This window comes from Manacus candei, unplaced genomic scaffold, assembly GCF_025592945.1.
Source record: "Manacus candei isolate 608988 ecotype Guabito, Panama unplaced genomic scaffold, ASM2559294v1 h1tg000150l, whole genome shotgun sequence".
NCBI classification, from domain to species: domain Eukaryota; kingdom Metazoa; phylum Chordata; class Aves; order Passeriformes; family Pipridae; genus Manacus; species Manacus candei.
The window spans coordinates 2380808-2397646 of NW_026138198.1; the positions used below are offsets into that span (position 1 = coordinate 2380808).

The window sequence follows — 16839 nt, forward strand, 5'->3', positions numbered from 1 at the left end:
ACACCTCCGGGATGGGGACTCCACCACCTCCCTGGGCAGCCCCTTCCAGTGTCTGACCACCCTTTCAGTGAAGACGTTTTTTCTGATGTCTAATCTGAACCTCCCCTGTCTCAAATAAGGCCATTCCTCCGCTCCTCTCTCTGCAGGCACGGCAGAATAGCCCGACTGCACCTCACTACAATGTCCTGTCAGGGGGTTGCAGAGCCAGAAGGTCCCTCCTGAGCCTCCTTTTCTCCAGGCTGAGCCCCCCCAGCTCCCTCAGCCCCTCCTGCTGCTCCAGACCCGTCCCAGCTCCATTTCCTTCCCTGCACACGCTCCAGACCCTCCATGTCCTTCCTGAATTGAGGGGCCCAGAACTGGACACAGGATTTGAGGTGTGGCCACACCAGTGCCAGCACAGGGGACAGTCACTGTCCTGGTCCCACTGGCCATCCTGGCCATCCAAGCCAGGATGACAATGATCTTGTTGCCCACCTGTGCTCATGCTCATCTGCTCTTACCAGCACCCCCAATCCCAGTTCTGCCAGCAGCCACTCCACCCCATTCCTTCACAGAAATACATCCCTTTACAGAAATAAATCCCTTTATTTATTTATCCCGTCAGGTCCCATGTCCAATGCGTACAGAGCCTGCGGCTGGGGAAGGAGAAAGGACCACCAGAATGGTGCCTCCTGCCCAACCAACACTGCACAACTGCCTGAGGGGGTACAAAAATACGTGTTCTTCACAAACAGCACACAGAACACTGTGGTTCTGCATCCCTGTGCCCAGGGTTCTCCTCCACTCATCCGTGCAAAGCATGGTGCTGATGTGACGACGTGTGGTTATTCACCAGCAATCCAGGGGCCTGGGCTGGATCCTCCGAAGGGAAGCACAGACGGGCTGGAACGGCTCCTCCATGGCCGTGCCGGTGGCAGGGAGGGAGCCGGCCCCACACTGCCCCGTTCAGCCAGGCTGTCCCAGCACAGCCCAGTTCAGCCCCACAGGCTGTCCCAGCCCAGCCCAGTTCAGCCCCACAGGCTGTCCCAGCCCAGCTCTGTGGGCTCTCCCAGCAGCTCCCTCCAGCCCTGTGGATCAGCGACACAGGGATGTTCCCGCCTTGTCCCGCAGCCCCGTCCGCGTGCCCGGGTCAGGCGGCTGGTGGAGTTTCACCCTCAGCGCCGGTGATTTTATGTTCCTGTCTCCAGAAGCTCTTCCAAACCCTTCCTGATGTGGGCTGGCTGGGCGGCCGCGTGGGCCAGCAGGCTGGGCCCCATCTGTGCAAACAGTGCTTTGGCCAGTCTGGCCGTGGCCGTCCGGAGGCTCCCGCAGGCGCCGGGCACGGAGCCGCTGTTGGACGTGTTCCCCAGGAGGTGCCAGAGCACAGCCAGGACCTTCTGCTCCACAGCACAGGGCTTCCGTGGGTACAGCTCCATCACCAGGTCTGCAACACAGCAGGGAGGCTTTCAGAACTCACTTAAAATACAATGCAGATGATTCCTTCCAGCTCTACACAAAAGCTTGGTGTTGCAACATCATTAGTGTTCTCCTAAAAAACTCCAGATTTCCCTACAGACACCCCTTTTATCCTCTTCCAGAAGTTCACACTGTAGCACTAGTGCTGCTGATAATTACCATTTTCCATTAAACCAAAACAAGTAAATGAAATAAAGGTTTTTTTCAAGTTTTTTTCTTAGTTAGGATTCTCAAAAGGGCCTTAATTTCTCACAGAGGAACATCTGGTATTTCCAATTTCGCCTCTGTCTCACAAATAAGCAGTAGGTATTGGAGTTAAAGGAAAAAAAAGTAGCTTTGTATTGTAAATACAGAATCATAGAATGACGAAATATCCTGAGCTGGAAGGGACCCACCAGGACCATTGAGTCCAAATCTTGTCCTGCACAGGATATATATAAAAATATTATATATATATATATATATATATATGTAATATTTAGATATGTAATATATATAAAAATATTATATATATATATATGTAATATTTAGATATGTAATATATATATAAATAAAAGAGGAAGCATTTTGTTCACTTGCACAATTACATGCCAGATTTAGGTTGGAAAAGACCTGTAAGATCCTCAGGAATGAATTCGGTGTTTCATTTGTAAATGTTTCCCTTTCTGCCAGAACAGACTCTTCTGACATTATACAAATAACTCCAAAAAATCCCAGTAAGAGAGGAAGGGTTTAAAGGCTGCTGACGAACACCCTCGGGAAGCACAAATGTAGGGATATTTCAAGCACAGACTGTCCAGTGTGTTCTTTAGTTCCATTTCACACAGAACTCCTCTGAAAGGAAGCCAAGGAACACGTTTGGGTCAAGAGTGTTTCCCATAAGGACATTGCTTGTCTACTTAAAACACGAAAATTTAGCATTTTTCAAGAAATTTTTGGCTGGGAGGGTGGACAGGCCCTGGCCCAGGTTGCCCAGGGAAGCTGTGGCTGCCCCTGGATCCCTGGAAGTGTCCAAGGCCAGGTTGGAGCAACCTGGGTTGGTGGAAGGTGTCCCTGCCCATGGCAGGGATGGGCTTTGAGGTCCCTTCCAACCCAAACTATTCTGGGATTCCTGGAAAGAGCATGAAAGAATTATCACTGGCAGAGGGAATGCAATTCCCTATTACAATTATAATATGCTTAAGCAATTTATACATCTTAATCCTTAAGATACTTAAATACATAAGGTATTTAAATGTAAATTAAACCCTTAAGGTATTGATACATATTTATACATTCCAGGTATTTATAAATATTCCATCTGAAGCAATAACAACAACAATAATAACAATAATTTATTAGTCGAATTATTATAATTTAAATTAATAATGAATAATTGTTATTGTATTATTTTTACATGCATAATGAAAATATAATATCCATATATAAATGATATAATGAATACGTTATATATATTTAAGGAATATATAAAATATATTATATAATATATGTCTATCATATATATGTCTATCATATATGATCTATATTTATATTATATATTGTGTGTAATAAAAATATATACAATAAATATATAACAAAGCACATGTTTCAATTATAATAAATGAATAAATAAAAGAAATAATTATTATTTTTATTATTGCCATCCTTTGTTTTGTCAGCAATAGCTTCAATTTACATTAAAGGGGTGAAGTCTGACAACTGCTGCATCTTATGCCCACAATCTACTGTGACAGAGGGGAAGATATAAACCACCACCCTCCCGCAATTAATTCCCCTAATTAAGATGGTAGCAGACAAACATGCAAAGCAAACAGCCCTTTACCAGCCAGCTTTTCTGTCAGGTCTTGCTTGGCTTTCCCGTTGAGGAACTGGGCCTTTGTGCAGAAGGGCTGGAGGAGCAGAGAGGTGTCTGAAAGCAAAGAGCAAAACAGGGTTACAATCCCTAAATGGAAAACTCAACACAGTGTGGGAAAATGTAAACAAGAATCTTACTGATACCAACTTCAAAAATCACAGTGATAGATTTAAAGGTGTAAAAGCATAAAACCATATTATTAATAGAATCATTGGAAGGGCCTCAAAGCCCACCCAGTGCCACCCCTGCCATGGGCAGGGACAGCTTCCACCAGCCCAGGTTGCTCCAGCCTGGCCTTGGACACTTCCAGGGATCCAGGGGCAGCTTCTCCGGGCAACCTGTGCACCTTCACCACAAAAAACAGCAGCTCTGGAAAAATAACCAAACCACCTACTGACAAAATACAGGATGACCTGTGTGGCTTAAACCCAAAGATTTGTTACACAGAGTAACAATCCTGTGAAACTCTTGGAAAGAGTAACACCTTCAAATTAGAAGTTAATTAAAACACTTAAACCTCTTTGAAATGAAGAGAGAGTAAATTACTCACCTAAGTGCTGACACAGAGCCTGGATAACATTTGTGGCAGCTGTGTAAATCCCTGGATTTTTGGAGTTGAGGTTGTTGTCCACTATGGCAGGAATTAACATGTTGATCACAGGTGACAAATTGTCTTTGAGCAGTGGAATCATCTTGTGCATCGTCTCCAAAGCCACCTGGTTCACTTTGCTGTTGGAGTCATGTAGGCGAGACTTGAAAGCATCAAAGATCTGGAAAAGCATCCAGACAGCACTCTTGGAATTAGGAACTAATGTCTGGGATGGACAGTACATTTCCTGAGTTATTGTTACACTTCAATTGTCCATCTTGGCAAAACATGGCTCTGACATCTCCAGGGGCTGGCACTGGATGGTCTGTAAGGTGCCTTCCAACCCAAACCATTCTGGGATTCTGTGACATACAAATACCCAAGATCATTTCCTGAGCAAATAAAGCAGCACTTGGTATATTAATACCTTAATTACTCAACCATCTCTCACCTCACCTGATCTGAATCCCTCCTGTGCAATGGACTGCAGGTAAACCAGCCACCTGTAACTCCCTAGGACTGAAATTTCCTGCAAGCCAGGATTTTTGGGAAGATGTGGCTCTGTTTAGCACAGACAGTGCTTGAAAGGTTTCAAACCATTCACAGAACAGATACTGGGAAGTTCCACAGCAGAATTCCATCATTCCACACAAAGACACGGCACTGCTGGAGGATAAGCCTGGATTTCCTTTCCCTGTATCTGTCTTTAATTTACAGCTGCTGGACCTCTTCTTTCTCCCAAAGATAGGTCTCCTTTCCTATCAGACAGGATCCTCACCCTGAGCTTCTCCCACACAAACCAACCCACAACTCCACTTCAGAGACAGTTTTTCAGATCTTGATCAATCCTTGCTGCTCTTTTCACAACCTATTCCAATGTTTTGATATTTACCCAGAAGTGGCATGAAAACAGCAGACAGGACTGCAGAAATCATGGAATCACAGGGTGGTTTGGGTTGGAAGGGACCTCAAAGCCCATCCAGTGTTTTCCCATGGGCAGGGGCACCTTCCACCAGCCCAGGTTGCTCCAAGCCCCATCCAGCCTGGCCTTGGACACTTCCAGGGATCCAGGGGCAGCCACAGCTTCTCTGGGCAGTAGTTCAAAAGTGCTTTCTCTGAGTGAAAACTTCCAACTTGTTCCTCCTATTTACTTCCCTTATCCCTTTGAAGCTCCCCCAGAGCTCCCCTGCTCCTCAAAGCTCTCTGTTAATCATTCCTATTCAAAGAGGGAGCCAAGATTTTAATCAGAAATCTTCATGACCCAACTTTAAAGACCTTTGAAAACCAACCTTTTCCTACAGTTACCTTCACGAGGTTTGCAACCACCAGGCCTGGACTGTTCTCTGTATCCAGCAGCAGCTGCCTGATGCCAGTTATCCTCTCTCTGAAGTCTTTGGCATTCAACAAACCCACAATATCTTTAACATACTCTTCACTTTCCAGGGCACTACGAGGAGCTGCTTTCCTTGGGACCTCACGGGCCTCTGTGGTGTCCCTGTGGGGAAGGAACACGTTACTCAGTGAGCACAGGAGCAAGCTGGAACAGGAGTCTCATCCCAGACATTCTCTTCCCATCTAAGTGCAAATATCAGAAGGGAACAGAAAATCTTTCACTTTAAACACAGTGATTTAAAAATAAACCACCCAATAGTAACTGTTGTTCCTGAAGTCCCACATCCATTCTGCTCCAAATGCAGCTGGTTTTGTGACCAGTAAGAGCTGGGAACTTCCATCAATGGGTCAAACCCCCCAAAACTTGCTGTAGCTTAACTCTTTATTGTCAAAGTACTTTGAAAACTGATCCCAGTGTCCAAGGCCAGGTTGGACGGGGCTTGGAGCAACATGGAAGGTGTCCCTGCCCATGGCAAGGGGTGGGACTGCATGGGCTTTAAGCTCCCTTCTGACCCAAACCATTCCCTGATTCTTGATTCCACACTGTGAATTCCAAGAGGTTTGTGTGCTGTGTGTATTTCACAGGTGGTCAAGAGACAAATTAACTTCAAAATTACCAGTCACTGTATTTAAGACTTTAACTGGGACAGGTCAGGGTTTTACTTTTCCCACAGGAATGTTTAATTTTCCCAGCCCTGTGTGGATGTTTCCATACTCTCTTCCTGGTCAGTTCCTGCCAGGATAAACCACTGGAGGTCGTTACCTGTCCGGGACACTGAGAGCATCTCTGGAAGTGGGGGACGACCTCAAATGTCCAACACTGCCAGTCTGGGAACGTCTTCCTTTGGCTGAAGGTGTGTCCAGTGGCATCTCCCCCAGACCCTGCACAGAGGTACAACATCAATTCAGGGAATCATAGAATCACAGGGAATTCTCATGGCTGCAGTGCTGGAGACTGTCTACAACTAAAGCCCCCAGAACACCTTTACCTGTCCCAGCTGCTAAACAAGAGCTTTCCCACACACCTTCTCACGTAGGCTGCCAACAGAGTCCTTAATGTAAGGCAAGTCCTTGGCTGGGATGTACCTCTCCAGGGCTTTCTCAAACTCAGGGTGGGCCATCATGCTGAAGAGCATCCTCCGACCATAGTACCTGCAGGGAGCAGAGCAGGACATCCGTGTCCACAAACAGGGATTGCCTCTGGAGCTTGGGCATTATGCTGTGAAATTCCTAAATATAAAAGGGCAGGAAGATTGGGTCCAGGGAGGGGAATGGAGCTGGGAAGGGGCTGGAGCAGCAGGAGCAGCTGGGGGGGCTCAGCCTGGAGCAAAGGAGGCTCAGGGGGGACCTTCTGGCTCTGCAACCCCCTGACAGGAGGGGGGAGCCGGGGGGGGTCGGGCTCTGCTCCCAGGGAACAAGGGACAGGAGGAGAGGGAACGGCCTCCAGCTGTGCCAGGGGAGGCTCAGGTGGGACAGGAGGAGGAATTTCTGCCTGGAAAGGGTGGTGAGGCCTTGGCAGGGGCTGCCCAGGGAGGTTTGGAGTGCCCAGCCCTGGAGGTGTCCCAGGAAGGCCTGGCCGTGGCACTCAGTGCTCTGGGCTGGGGGACAAGGTGGGCATCGGGCACAGGGAGGATCCATGGGCTGGGAGGGCTTTCCCAACCTTAACAATTCCATGATTCCAGTATTGCTGTTGACATGAGTAACCAGACCCTTCTCATGCTCCCACAAAGACACTGTGCTCAAGGATCACTCTTTAACCAACAACTGAGCAAATCAAATGAGAAGAGCCTTCCCCTGCAGCTGCCTTTAAATAGGATGGTCCAGTCTTGTCCATCACAGTCTGGATCAGATCCAAGTGTGGATCTCAGTGCCATGACTCCCTCTGTGGCCTGTATCTCCTCTGTGCCCAGCAGAGCATGTCCTGTGAGCCTCTCTTCTTCCTGCAGCCAGGGTGTGTCCAGCAGCACCAGGTATACAGGAAATTCCTGCCACATCCACTATCCTAACAGTCCTGGCAGTGCTGGGATAACGGCTGGACTCAAAGCTTTGGGTTGGAAGGGACCTTAAAGCCCACCCAGTTCCACCAGGGAAGGGACACCTTCCACTAGACCCCGTTGCTCGAAGCCCCATCCAGCCCTTCATGCTCTTTAGGATCTTTTCCACCCCTAAGGATCCCGTGCCTCTCCTCTGTCCCGCTGGGAACACACAGGGAGCCATTCCCAGCTTCCAGCCCCCGGAAGGAGCCCATCCCTGGGGTGACTCACCGTGTTTGCTGGGAGCTGTCCTGGGCAAACCTGGCGCTGGCCGGGAGCAGCCGCTCGGCCGCGGGCCTGGGGCCGCCCAGGACGCGCTCGGGGCCCAGGCGCTCCACCAGCTCCGACAGGTGCTGGGCTGTGCATCTCCTCACGGCAGAGTGCAGGTGGCTGGGGACAACAGGGACAGCTCAGGGACAGCTCGGGGCGGGGGCTGCACACAGCACTCCCTGCCCACCGCACCGGGAATCACCCCGGGAATCACCCCGGGAATCACCCCCTGGCGTGGGCTGGGAGGGACCTCGGAGCCCCTCTCGTGCCACCCCCGGCCAGGGGCACCTGGGGCAGGGATGTGGGCAGGGGAATTTTAAAATTTAATTGCTAGTTTTCCTTAAAGAACTGTACAGTATTTTAGAAAGCACATGACTTTGTGTTCTTTCCATCAGCTCTAAGGAAAACAAGTCCCTGTGCTCAGAGACACATCCTGTGGACTTCATATCACTGTAAAACTGAATAAAGCATTGGTTATTCTAGTTCTACTGACTTCTAAAAGATCCTGTACAAGTCTAATGGCCCCTGTTATGTCAAAAATAAACAGCTGTGCTGATGAAAACCAGAAAAAATGCCAGAATCAGCTTTCAAACTCATGCAGCAAATGAGCCTTTTATGTAAATCCTGTTGTCCCTGCTGATCCCACTTGTGTTCAAGAACACAAGTCTACAAATTTAAACCTCTCCAGTTTTATATTTGGATTGAAAATCCTCCTTTGAGGGTAGTTTCTAACTCCTGCTGCACGTTCTGAGGGGAGAACAAGAGCTGTGACCTCACTCCACATAACAAACAAGCCCCTGCTCCCCAGGAATGGCCCTGCCCATGGAAACCAGCTGGAAAGATTTTTGCGTGCACAGAACACCTTAAACACAGCTCATACAGGTAAGAAATAGGGTTGTAAATTCCTGAAGTAAAATCCCTTTCAGCTCTAGCCCTGGAATCATGCTCCTGGATCAAGCACCTGCTTGGAGGTGAGTTCCCAGCAGTGGTGCAGTGCCTTTAGAGCAGCACCTCCCAAAAGCAAACAACAATGGGTTTAATTATTCATGGAATAATTAAAAATTATTATAAAAATTACAGAATCCCAGACTGGTTTGGGTTGGAAGGGACCTTAAAGCCCATCTGGTTCCACCCCCTGCCATGAGCAGGGACACCTCCCACTGGAATTATTCCCATATTCCAAGCCACAGCCTCCAGAGCTGAAGCTCCCATGCACTGCAGGGCCTTTGCTGCTGGCATGGCCAGAGCTTCCTGAAGTCAGGACTAGCAAAGCCTCACCTTTAGGCCGATCCCTGATGTGTTATCCATTAAAAACATATTGTATTCCATGAGTTAGAAAAGGCTTCTTAGCTGTGAACAGATTAATCCCTGCTCAAACACTGGCTTCTGAATTAAAGCCGGGGTGGTGTCACTGTCTGCTGCTTCTATATTCACAGAATATAGAATAGATTCTTCTGTATTCATGGAATGCCACACTGGTTTGGGTTGGAAAGGACCTTAAAGCCCATCCAGTGTTTTTCCCATGGGCAGGGACACCTTCCACTGGCCCAGGTTGCTCCAAGCCCCGTCCAGCCTGGCCTTGAACACTTCCAGGGATGGGACACCCATCCCAAGGCTGAGTTTTGCCTTTCAGTTTAAAGCCCAGGGAACTGCAGTGGGGCTGTCAGGAGACTGAATCCATACATTCCACAACCACCAGCTTCCCAGGAAACAGAAGAGGAAAGGAAACATTTTGAATCAGGACTAAGTGTGAGGATTTGGAGCTGTGCAGGAAGCCCAAGGGCTGATTCAGGATGGAGCAGCCTGTGAAATGTCACCGAGTGGTGACAGAGAAGAGAGGAAGCACCAGAGCTTGATTTAAGTATTGCTGGACAGTGAATGAGGAAGGAAAGGGAAAACAGACTCAAGAGGGCCAGGGAAGAAGGGAATTAACTCCTGCTACAGCCTGAGGGGAGCTCAGGCCAGAACCAGAGCAGGCAGCCAGAAAGGGAGGCTCATGCCTGAGGGACTCCAGAAAATAACACTGGAAAGGAGATTGAAATGCAGACACAAAGGTATGAACCAGCTCAGTCCAGAGAGGAACAGGAAACCAAGCAAGGTGCTTGCAGCTAGAGAATTTTAAGTTATAAATCAGCTTTCTGAATAAAGAGGGGTGCTGAAATCTGGGCAAAACAGCATTTGATTGCAGAGCAAATGAGAAAGAAGAGTGTTAGGTGAGCTTTACTAGGCAAAGCAATACAGCAGCTTCCTACAAAAACATTGCAGTGACAGCAAATAAAGTTACTCAAGTGGTGCAAAATGGTCAGAAAATACATCAAGCTCCAAAATCGACTTCTTACTTAAAGCACAGAAAGGAACAGGGGGGCTTTTATCCCAACCAACATTGCCCTGGGTAGAGATTTAGCAAAGCTGGCTTTTCCAATTTCTGCCCCTTGTATTTTTGATTTTCTTTCAGAAAGCCCATAATAAATTGACTCTATTCACAAGTTATTTCTTCACAAAATCTGTATAGGAATTACCTTTGCCCTCCATTTATAAGAGAACAAAGTGCACGTGCTGGAGTCACATTATTAACCATGGCCTTCAGTGCCTTGTCTACCTCTTCCCTTATAAAAGTGTTGGATTCCCCAGCTTTGTGCAAAAGGACTTTTACTGCATTATCTAGTTCTTGGTCCATGCTCTTTTTCAGGTGGGTGAACAAATCCCCTAAACACACCACAGCAGCTCGAGAAACACCTGAGCGTAAATTCTTGACCTGCACACAGGAAAGACCCAAAAAACAGTGAATAATGGTGATAAAATAGACTTCAAAATAAACAAAGCTTCATGTTTCCCTTTGTCATTTTTTAAGAAACGTTAAAAGCAACGGAGAAATACATTTTTAACTTGATTCACAACGGGTGAGAATTAAAATAGGTACCCATAAAAATGTTATAAAGTTACAATCTACGTGTTTTCAGTCTCTTTTGAGAGACTTTTTTTGAGGAAAACTCACCACAGTTGAACATAACAATTCACTTCAGAGAGCTATAGAATACATGTATACACACATATAGCCAGTGGAATGTTCTGATAGGAAAATTTAACCTCTTGAGCCACAGCCAAACTTGTTTCGTGGAGCTTTGCAGTCAGAACAGGGGCATGGTAGGCAGACAAGCACCTGACAAAGTTCAGACCCTCAATTTTCTTCTCCCTGGGTGCAAAAAAATAATATTTCAAGTCCAAACCACCTGCAGATTTTCACGACAATATTAAAATTCTAAGAAATCAAACAGCAAACAAATTGGGGTTGTAAAATGAAGCAATGACAGTCATGGAGTTATGGAATGGTTTGGCTTGGAAGGGACCTCAAAGATCATATTTTAAACCCTTGCTGTGGACAGGGACACCTTTCACTAGCCCAGGTTGCTCCAAGCCCTGTCTAACCTGGCCTTGGACACTTCCAGGGATCCAGGGGCAGCCACAGCTTCTCTGGGCAACCTGGGCCAGGGCCTCCCCACCCTCCAGGGAAGAAATAATGCAGGAAATCCTTTCCAAGTGAGCCTTTCCTTTAATGTGGGACAGTTTCAGCCCAGCAGGCTCTCAGCTCTGTCCCACAGTTCTGCTCCCAGCTTGCACTAGTGGCAAGGAAAGGATCTCTTTCCTCCCCCAGACTGAAGGCAGCAGCACTGGAACCACATTCCAGTGTGAGAAAGCACCAGGAAGGTGCTTCTGCTCCACAGACAGCACCAGGAAGGTGTTGGTAGGCCCTCTCCAGAACAGTCCTTAAGCTCAGACACCTCTGCAGGTCTCTGCAGGCTCAGTTTGACCTCAGGCTGGGCTGCAAACCCCCCTTTCCCCCGTGTCCCTGCCAGCCCCCCTCGCTGTGTGTGACATCCCCCTCTGGCTGGGTTTGGGAGCGAGTTTTCCCCCCCAGCAGCTCGCAGACCCCCCGAGCTCAGTGTGCACCCACCAGTCGTCGTCAGCCAGCAGTGCCAGGGCCTCTGCCAGGGCCGTGTCGGGCCTGGGGAAGGGCTGCAGCTCCGAGGGGTCCAGCACCTCGGGGCTGTGCGTCACCTGCTCCTTGGGCCGGCCCCGCGCGCCCGGCGCCGCCTCCTCTGCGGGCACAACATCCACAGGCAGTGACAGCACCCCCGGGGCTCCAGGGGGCAAAACCAGCAGCTGTGAGAAGCCTGAGGTAGAGAGGGCTGCTACAGGGAGCGGGTTTTCCGAGAGACACAGAATCGTGGAATGGTTTGGGTGGGAAAGGGCTTAAAGCCCATCCAGGGTCACCCCTGGCACACCTTCCACCAGCCTGGCCTCGAGCACTTCCAGGGGTGGGATATCCTCAGTGACTTGGTTTCATTCATATAGATTACTTTTTTTGCACACAACCACTGCTATAAAGAGTCACAAACACAAATGCAGTGGGTTGTTTAATGTAAAAAACGAGGCACAGTGTGCTAAAACACAGCCTTTAAGAGCCTCTTGAGAAATTCTGGACCACCATCAATAGGAGCTTCTATTCTCAAAGTCTTTCTACTGCACATTTTAAAGGCAACTCAGTGCCCAAACAGACCAAGAAATGATTTTTCTGGGGACAGAAAGGACTCCATTTATCATTAATATATTACATTATTCAAGTTGCTGAACAAATAAAAACCCTCTGATGTTTAAAACACCTTCCTAACAGATTATAGGTGAAAAATGATTAATTGAATCCCCAATGATGAATTAAATCCCCTCCACCACCACAGTATTGGTGCTCCAGAGCACCTCAGGACTGTCCCTTGCACAAATAAATTGCATTTTGGTGCTCTCCCACTCCACATACCCAAATTTTACTGTCCCAGCTTACCAGAATCCAGCAAGGGTGAACACTTTGACCTCTTCAAACTGGATGTTCTTCTCAGAGAAGGATTCAAGGCCACATTTTCTAAGGACAAAGATCCGTTTCTTGGCGATGTTAAAATATCCCCACAGAGATTAAACCCTAGAAACGTCCAGATCACAACAACAACAAATCAGAACACAGTTACAACCCAGTATTTCCACTCCTAATGCCCCTTCCAGCAGCATTTAACAGTGGATATTCATTTAAGACAAACCCTCATCCTCACTTTCTGCTGTCAGTCTCTCTGGTTCACTCATACTCAGTCTAAGCCCTTCCCAAGGGATCTCTTCCTTCCCTTCCAGGTCTTTGCCTTCCTGATGCTCTTTGTGATTGAGTTCTTTTTCTTCTTTTCTCTTCCTCCTCAGCTTATCCTGGGCAGATTTTGACATGGTCACTTTTATCTGCAAAAAATTCATGCACAGGTTACCCAATAACTCACCCCCCAGTTCCTGATGTTGGCAAGGTCAGCATGGAAAATCTGCATTTTCACCAGTGGGATCTGACCCTATTCCCTCTCTTGTGTTTGACACTTTTTGCTCCTTAGGAGTCTCAGCAACTTTTACTACATCCCTCCCTTTACTCCTTTCAATTTGATCCCCCCCAAGGATTCACATCTTCAGTGGAAATGGGAAAATTCAGACACTTTTTATCATTAACTTCAAGTTTTAGTCATGGTAAAATGTTATTTTAAAGGCTTGCAGAACTGAGTTTCATGTCACACTTCACTCAGGTAAATCTCACTCCATTCACAGCTGTAAATAGTATTTAACAAACAGCAGATTATGGGCAGATATTCAGATGGTTTGTAAAATATCCTAAGAATGGAGTTTAATACACCCCTGGAGAAAACAAGACGTGATCCAACCCAGCCCATCCCTCATTCCACACTTCCATGTGCTGTGGGAGTCACAGAGCGTGTTTTCCAGCTCCATTCCCTCATTCCACACCTCCATGTGCTGTGGGAGTCACAGAGCATGTTTTCCAGCTCCATTCCCTCCTGCAGCCCTTGTCCAGAGACTCTTTCTGAGTTAAGTGGGAAGCTTCTGATGGGGCAATTTGCCGTTGTAAAATATCCAGATGGAACCAAAAGGAAAATCAGGGAGCAGCAGCTGGATGGCCTGGGCTGTTTAATGCAGCTCTTGTTCCCCTGACACAGAGCCTGTGACTGTGTCCAGCTGGACTCACACCCCTAAGAGCAGGATGAGATGGGATCAGAGCCCTGCAGTTCTCACCTCTCTGTCATTGTCAGCATGGACATGGGAAGCACTGTTCTGCTGGAAGCTTCTCCCAGGGATCCCTGGGGATGGCTCAGTCTCCTCCCTGACCCCCTGGTCATCTCCATTGGCCACACAGGGCAGGGACTGGCTGTGAGCACGGGCAGGGGGGCTCCCAAAAACACCTGCAAGGCAGAGCAGGGGATCACAGATGGTCTGGCTTGGAAGGGACCTTAAAGTTCATCCAGTTCAATTCCTCTGTCATGAATGGAATTGTCTATCCAGGGACTGCAACCCTTTCGAGTACATTTCTTCATATTCCCATTAAACTGGCAATTGTTCACCATCTAAAACCTTGCATGCAGTTTATTTTTCTTCTCCCACTCTATAAAGGCACGTTTTCCCTCAGTTCAAAAGCTCAGTGAGATACAGGAGGTAACTTTGGGTCTGTATTACCTTTACCAACAACCACTACGGTGTCCCCAGACAGGAAACCCAGATCGTCCATCGGTGCAAAACCAGGCACGGGCTCTGCAAGGCCTGGAGGGACAAACATCACCCACTGTAAGTCATGGGTATGCTCTGGGACGTGTTTTGTGACATTCTGGAAGAATACAATATCTTAATTGATCACTCCCTTGAACCAGTGCATTGTCAAGTTACTGAAGCCAACAGGATTTATTAAATACTCCTCTGAAGGATCTTCACATCACACTGACATGAGCCCTCTGGAGCCAGGCTGGGAGAGCTGGGGGGTTCCCCTGGAGGAGAGAAGGCCCCAGGGAGAGCTGAGAGCCCCTCCCAGGGCCTAAAGGGGCTCCAGGAGAGCTGGAGAGGGACTGGGGACAAGGCATGGAGGGACAGGACACAGGGAATGGCTTCCCACTGCCAGAGGGCAGGGAGAGATGGGAGATTGGGAAGGAATTGCTGGCTGGGAGGGTGAGCAGACCCTGGCCCAGGTTGCCCAGAGAAGCTGTGGCTGCCCCTGGATCCCTGGAAGTGTCCAAGGCCAGGTTGGAGCAACCTGGGCTGGTGGGAGGTGTCCCTGCCCATGGCAGGGGTGGCACTGGGTGGGCTTTAAGGTCCCTCCAACCCAAACCATCCTGTGATTCCATGACCTTATCAGGCTCTCAGCTCTTCACTCCCAGCAGGGCCAGGGCCTGATTAACGGGCTCAATAAGCAAAATAAATGTGCTGCTCATTATTTTATACTGAAGGTCAACTCCTCACAAAGGTCTTTTCATCCAAGGAATGCCAAACCATTACCCACAGCATGGGCTGCCATGGACAGGCAGGATTTGCTCTCTCATTATGCTGTTCCTTGGGAAACCCATGGCCTAATCCATCCTGTGCACACAGCTCCCCCAGCTCCTTTCCTCCAGCCAGCTGAATCCAAGCTGATTAAACACAAATAATCACAAGTTTCTGCCCATTACAGGAATCTGCAGAATTCGCTGTAAGGGTGAAACTCAACAGCACCACTGAACCTCAATTTCCCACCAGGAACTGAACTGCTTGCAGGCCTGGAGCTCCTTCTCACCTGAGCACCACTAAAACCCCAGTTAGACCCCAAAGCACCCAGAAATGACCTTCTTTTAAGTGCTGAGGGGACATGAGCTCACGGAACACGTGAGAACAGCCTCCTCCAGTGGCCATTCTGTGCCCTCAGTGACCAGGGTGTGCTCTGCCAGGAACACACCTGTGCTGCAGGGATGCTCTGCCTCACCTGGCTCTCTGCTCCTCCCTGGAGATCCTTCTGCAGGATGGGATTTGCTGCCAAGCAGTGGAAAGGTGTCTGACCTGTACAAATAAACACAGTTTATAGGTACAATTCTAGTCAGAACCCAGCTAAGAACACTTTACAGCAACAACAACAACAGATTTCAGTTTCTCCCTGGACAAATATTTCCAGTATTTCCACAAATGTCCACACTGAGTTGGAGAGGAAAATGAATCCAGGAGGAATTATTTGATGAGCAGGTCCATTATGAAGAACAACATAAAGATAACCCTCATGAGGAAACCTTACACCAGGAATAAATTTGGGATACATTCAAAAAGGAAGGAATTGCTTGGCCTGGGGACTGATGATTCTGGTTCCAGCCTGGCACAGCAGAGTGACCAAATCCATCTGTCACTCCCAGGCATGAGCTGTTCCCAGCTGTTCCTGTTTACCAGGAAAATGCTGTTATCTACAAGAACAACTAATATTTCTTTTTTTTTTAATGATTCTCTGAATATTAAAGATGATTCAGCCCAGAGCTCTGTGCCCAGCTGGGTGAGGGCACAGGGAAACAGGAGCTGCTCCATGTCTCACTAGGGCTAAAATGCACACAATAAACACTCTTTAAGATCCAAAGGAAGGTCCATGCTCAGGGAACGTCACAAATAGCACTATCCAGCTCCCATGGCAGTTTATCAGCAGATAAACCAAATCACTCCAAGAGCAAACACATCCAAACCCCACATTCTTGCTGCCCAACCACAGATATTTTGTGAACAGACAAGGCCAATTTATTCCAGTGCTAACAAACCACCATCTGAGCTAAACTCTCTGGCATTTTTATGGACATTCCAAGGCTTTCAGTGTCATCTGGGATGGATTCAGTCACTTCTCCAAAGTCAGCCTCACTGCCTCTCCTCCTTGCTGGGTCAGAATCCCTGGCTCTGTGGATCCTGTAAAACATTAAGCTCAGCCTGATGGCCATGGCATGATGGACAGGGCATGGCCTTGCCTGGCACAGCAGGACACTCAGGAGTTTAGAGCCCTGACTTTTTAGGTATTCCAGCACTTTATTGTGGTATTTTAAATACTATTTATAAAACTGTGACTCAGCAGTGATGTATATAGGGAAGGGATGTGAATATAAATTGGTTCTGAGCTGCACAACTGTGAAAACCTTCTGTTTGTGAATCATTCCAGTCTCAAAAACCTTTCCTTTTTTATTCCCTCTCCTTCTTTCTGTTCTATTAATACAGTTGTATGCCAGCCATATGGAAGGGAGGGTTGGAAATGGGTGATCTTTAAAGGTCCCATCCAACCCAAACCATTCCAGGATTCTATGATTCTATATAAAGATGTATTTAGTACACACAAAAATAAAAGGTATCTTCGGATCAGAGCTACAAACAGCTTTATCATTGGCCCTGAGACCGGC

General features: G+C 47.9%; 1 protein-coding gene across 5 annotated transcripts in view; it reads right to left on the reverse strand.

Annotated features, from left to right (window-relative positions):
• Nucleotides 1–565: 565 nt before the first annotated feature.
• The window catches only part of TOGARAM1 (TOG array regulator of axonemal microtubules 1), a 29432-nt gene continuing 13158 nt past the window's right edge, over nucleotides 566–16839 (reverse strand). The window contains exons 7-21 of one of the 5 annotated variants that reach the window (XM_051772086.1): nucleotides 15381–15481; nucleotides 14138–14221; nucleotides 13700–13866; nucleotides 12682–12868; nucleotides 12432–12566; nucleotides 11547–11691; nucleotides 10682–10787; nucleotides 10114–10349; nucleotides 7556–7714; nucleotides 6317–6443; nucleotides 6055–6173; nucleotides 5205–5394; nucleotides 3861–4080; nucleotides 3278–3364; nucleotides 566–1423 (exon numbers count right to left, since the gene is read on the reverse strand). In XM_051772086.1, the coding sequence (XP_051628046.1) occupies nucleotides 1170–1423; nucleotides 3278–3364; nucleotides 3861–4080; nucleotides 5205–5394; nucleotides 6055–6173; nucleotides 6317–6443; nucleotides 7556–7714; nucleotides 10114–10349; nucleotides 10682–10787; nucleotides 11547–11691; nucleotides 12432–12566; nucleotides 12682–12868; nucleotides 13700–13866; nucleotides 14138–14221; nucleotides 15381–15481 (2317 nt within the window). In that variant the 3' untranslated portion in view covers nucleotides 566–1169. Of the gene's footprint in view, nucleotides 1424–3277; nucleotides 3365–3860; nucleotides 4081–5204; nucleotides 5395–6054; nucleotides 6174–6316; nucleotides 6444–7555; nucleotides 7715–10113; nucleotides 10350–10681; nucleotides 10788–11546; nucleotides 11767–12431; nucleotides 12567–12681; nucleotides 12869–13699; nucleotides 13867–14137; nucleotides 14222–15380; nucleotides 15482–16839 lie in introns of all 5 variants that reach the window. The other 4 variants (XM_051772083.1, XM_051772085.1, XM_051772087.1 and 1 more) reach the window with 4 other exon arrangements.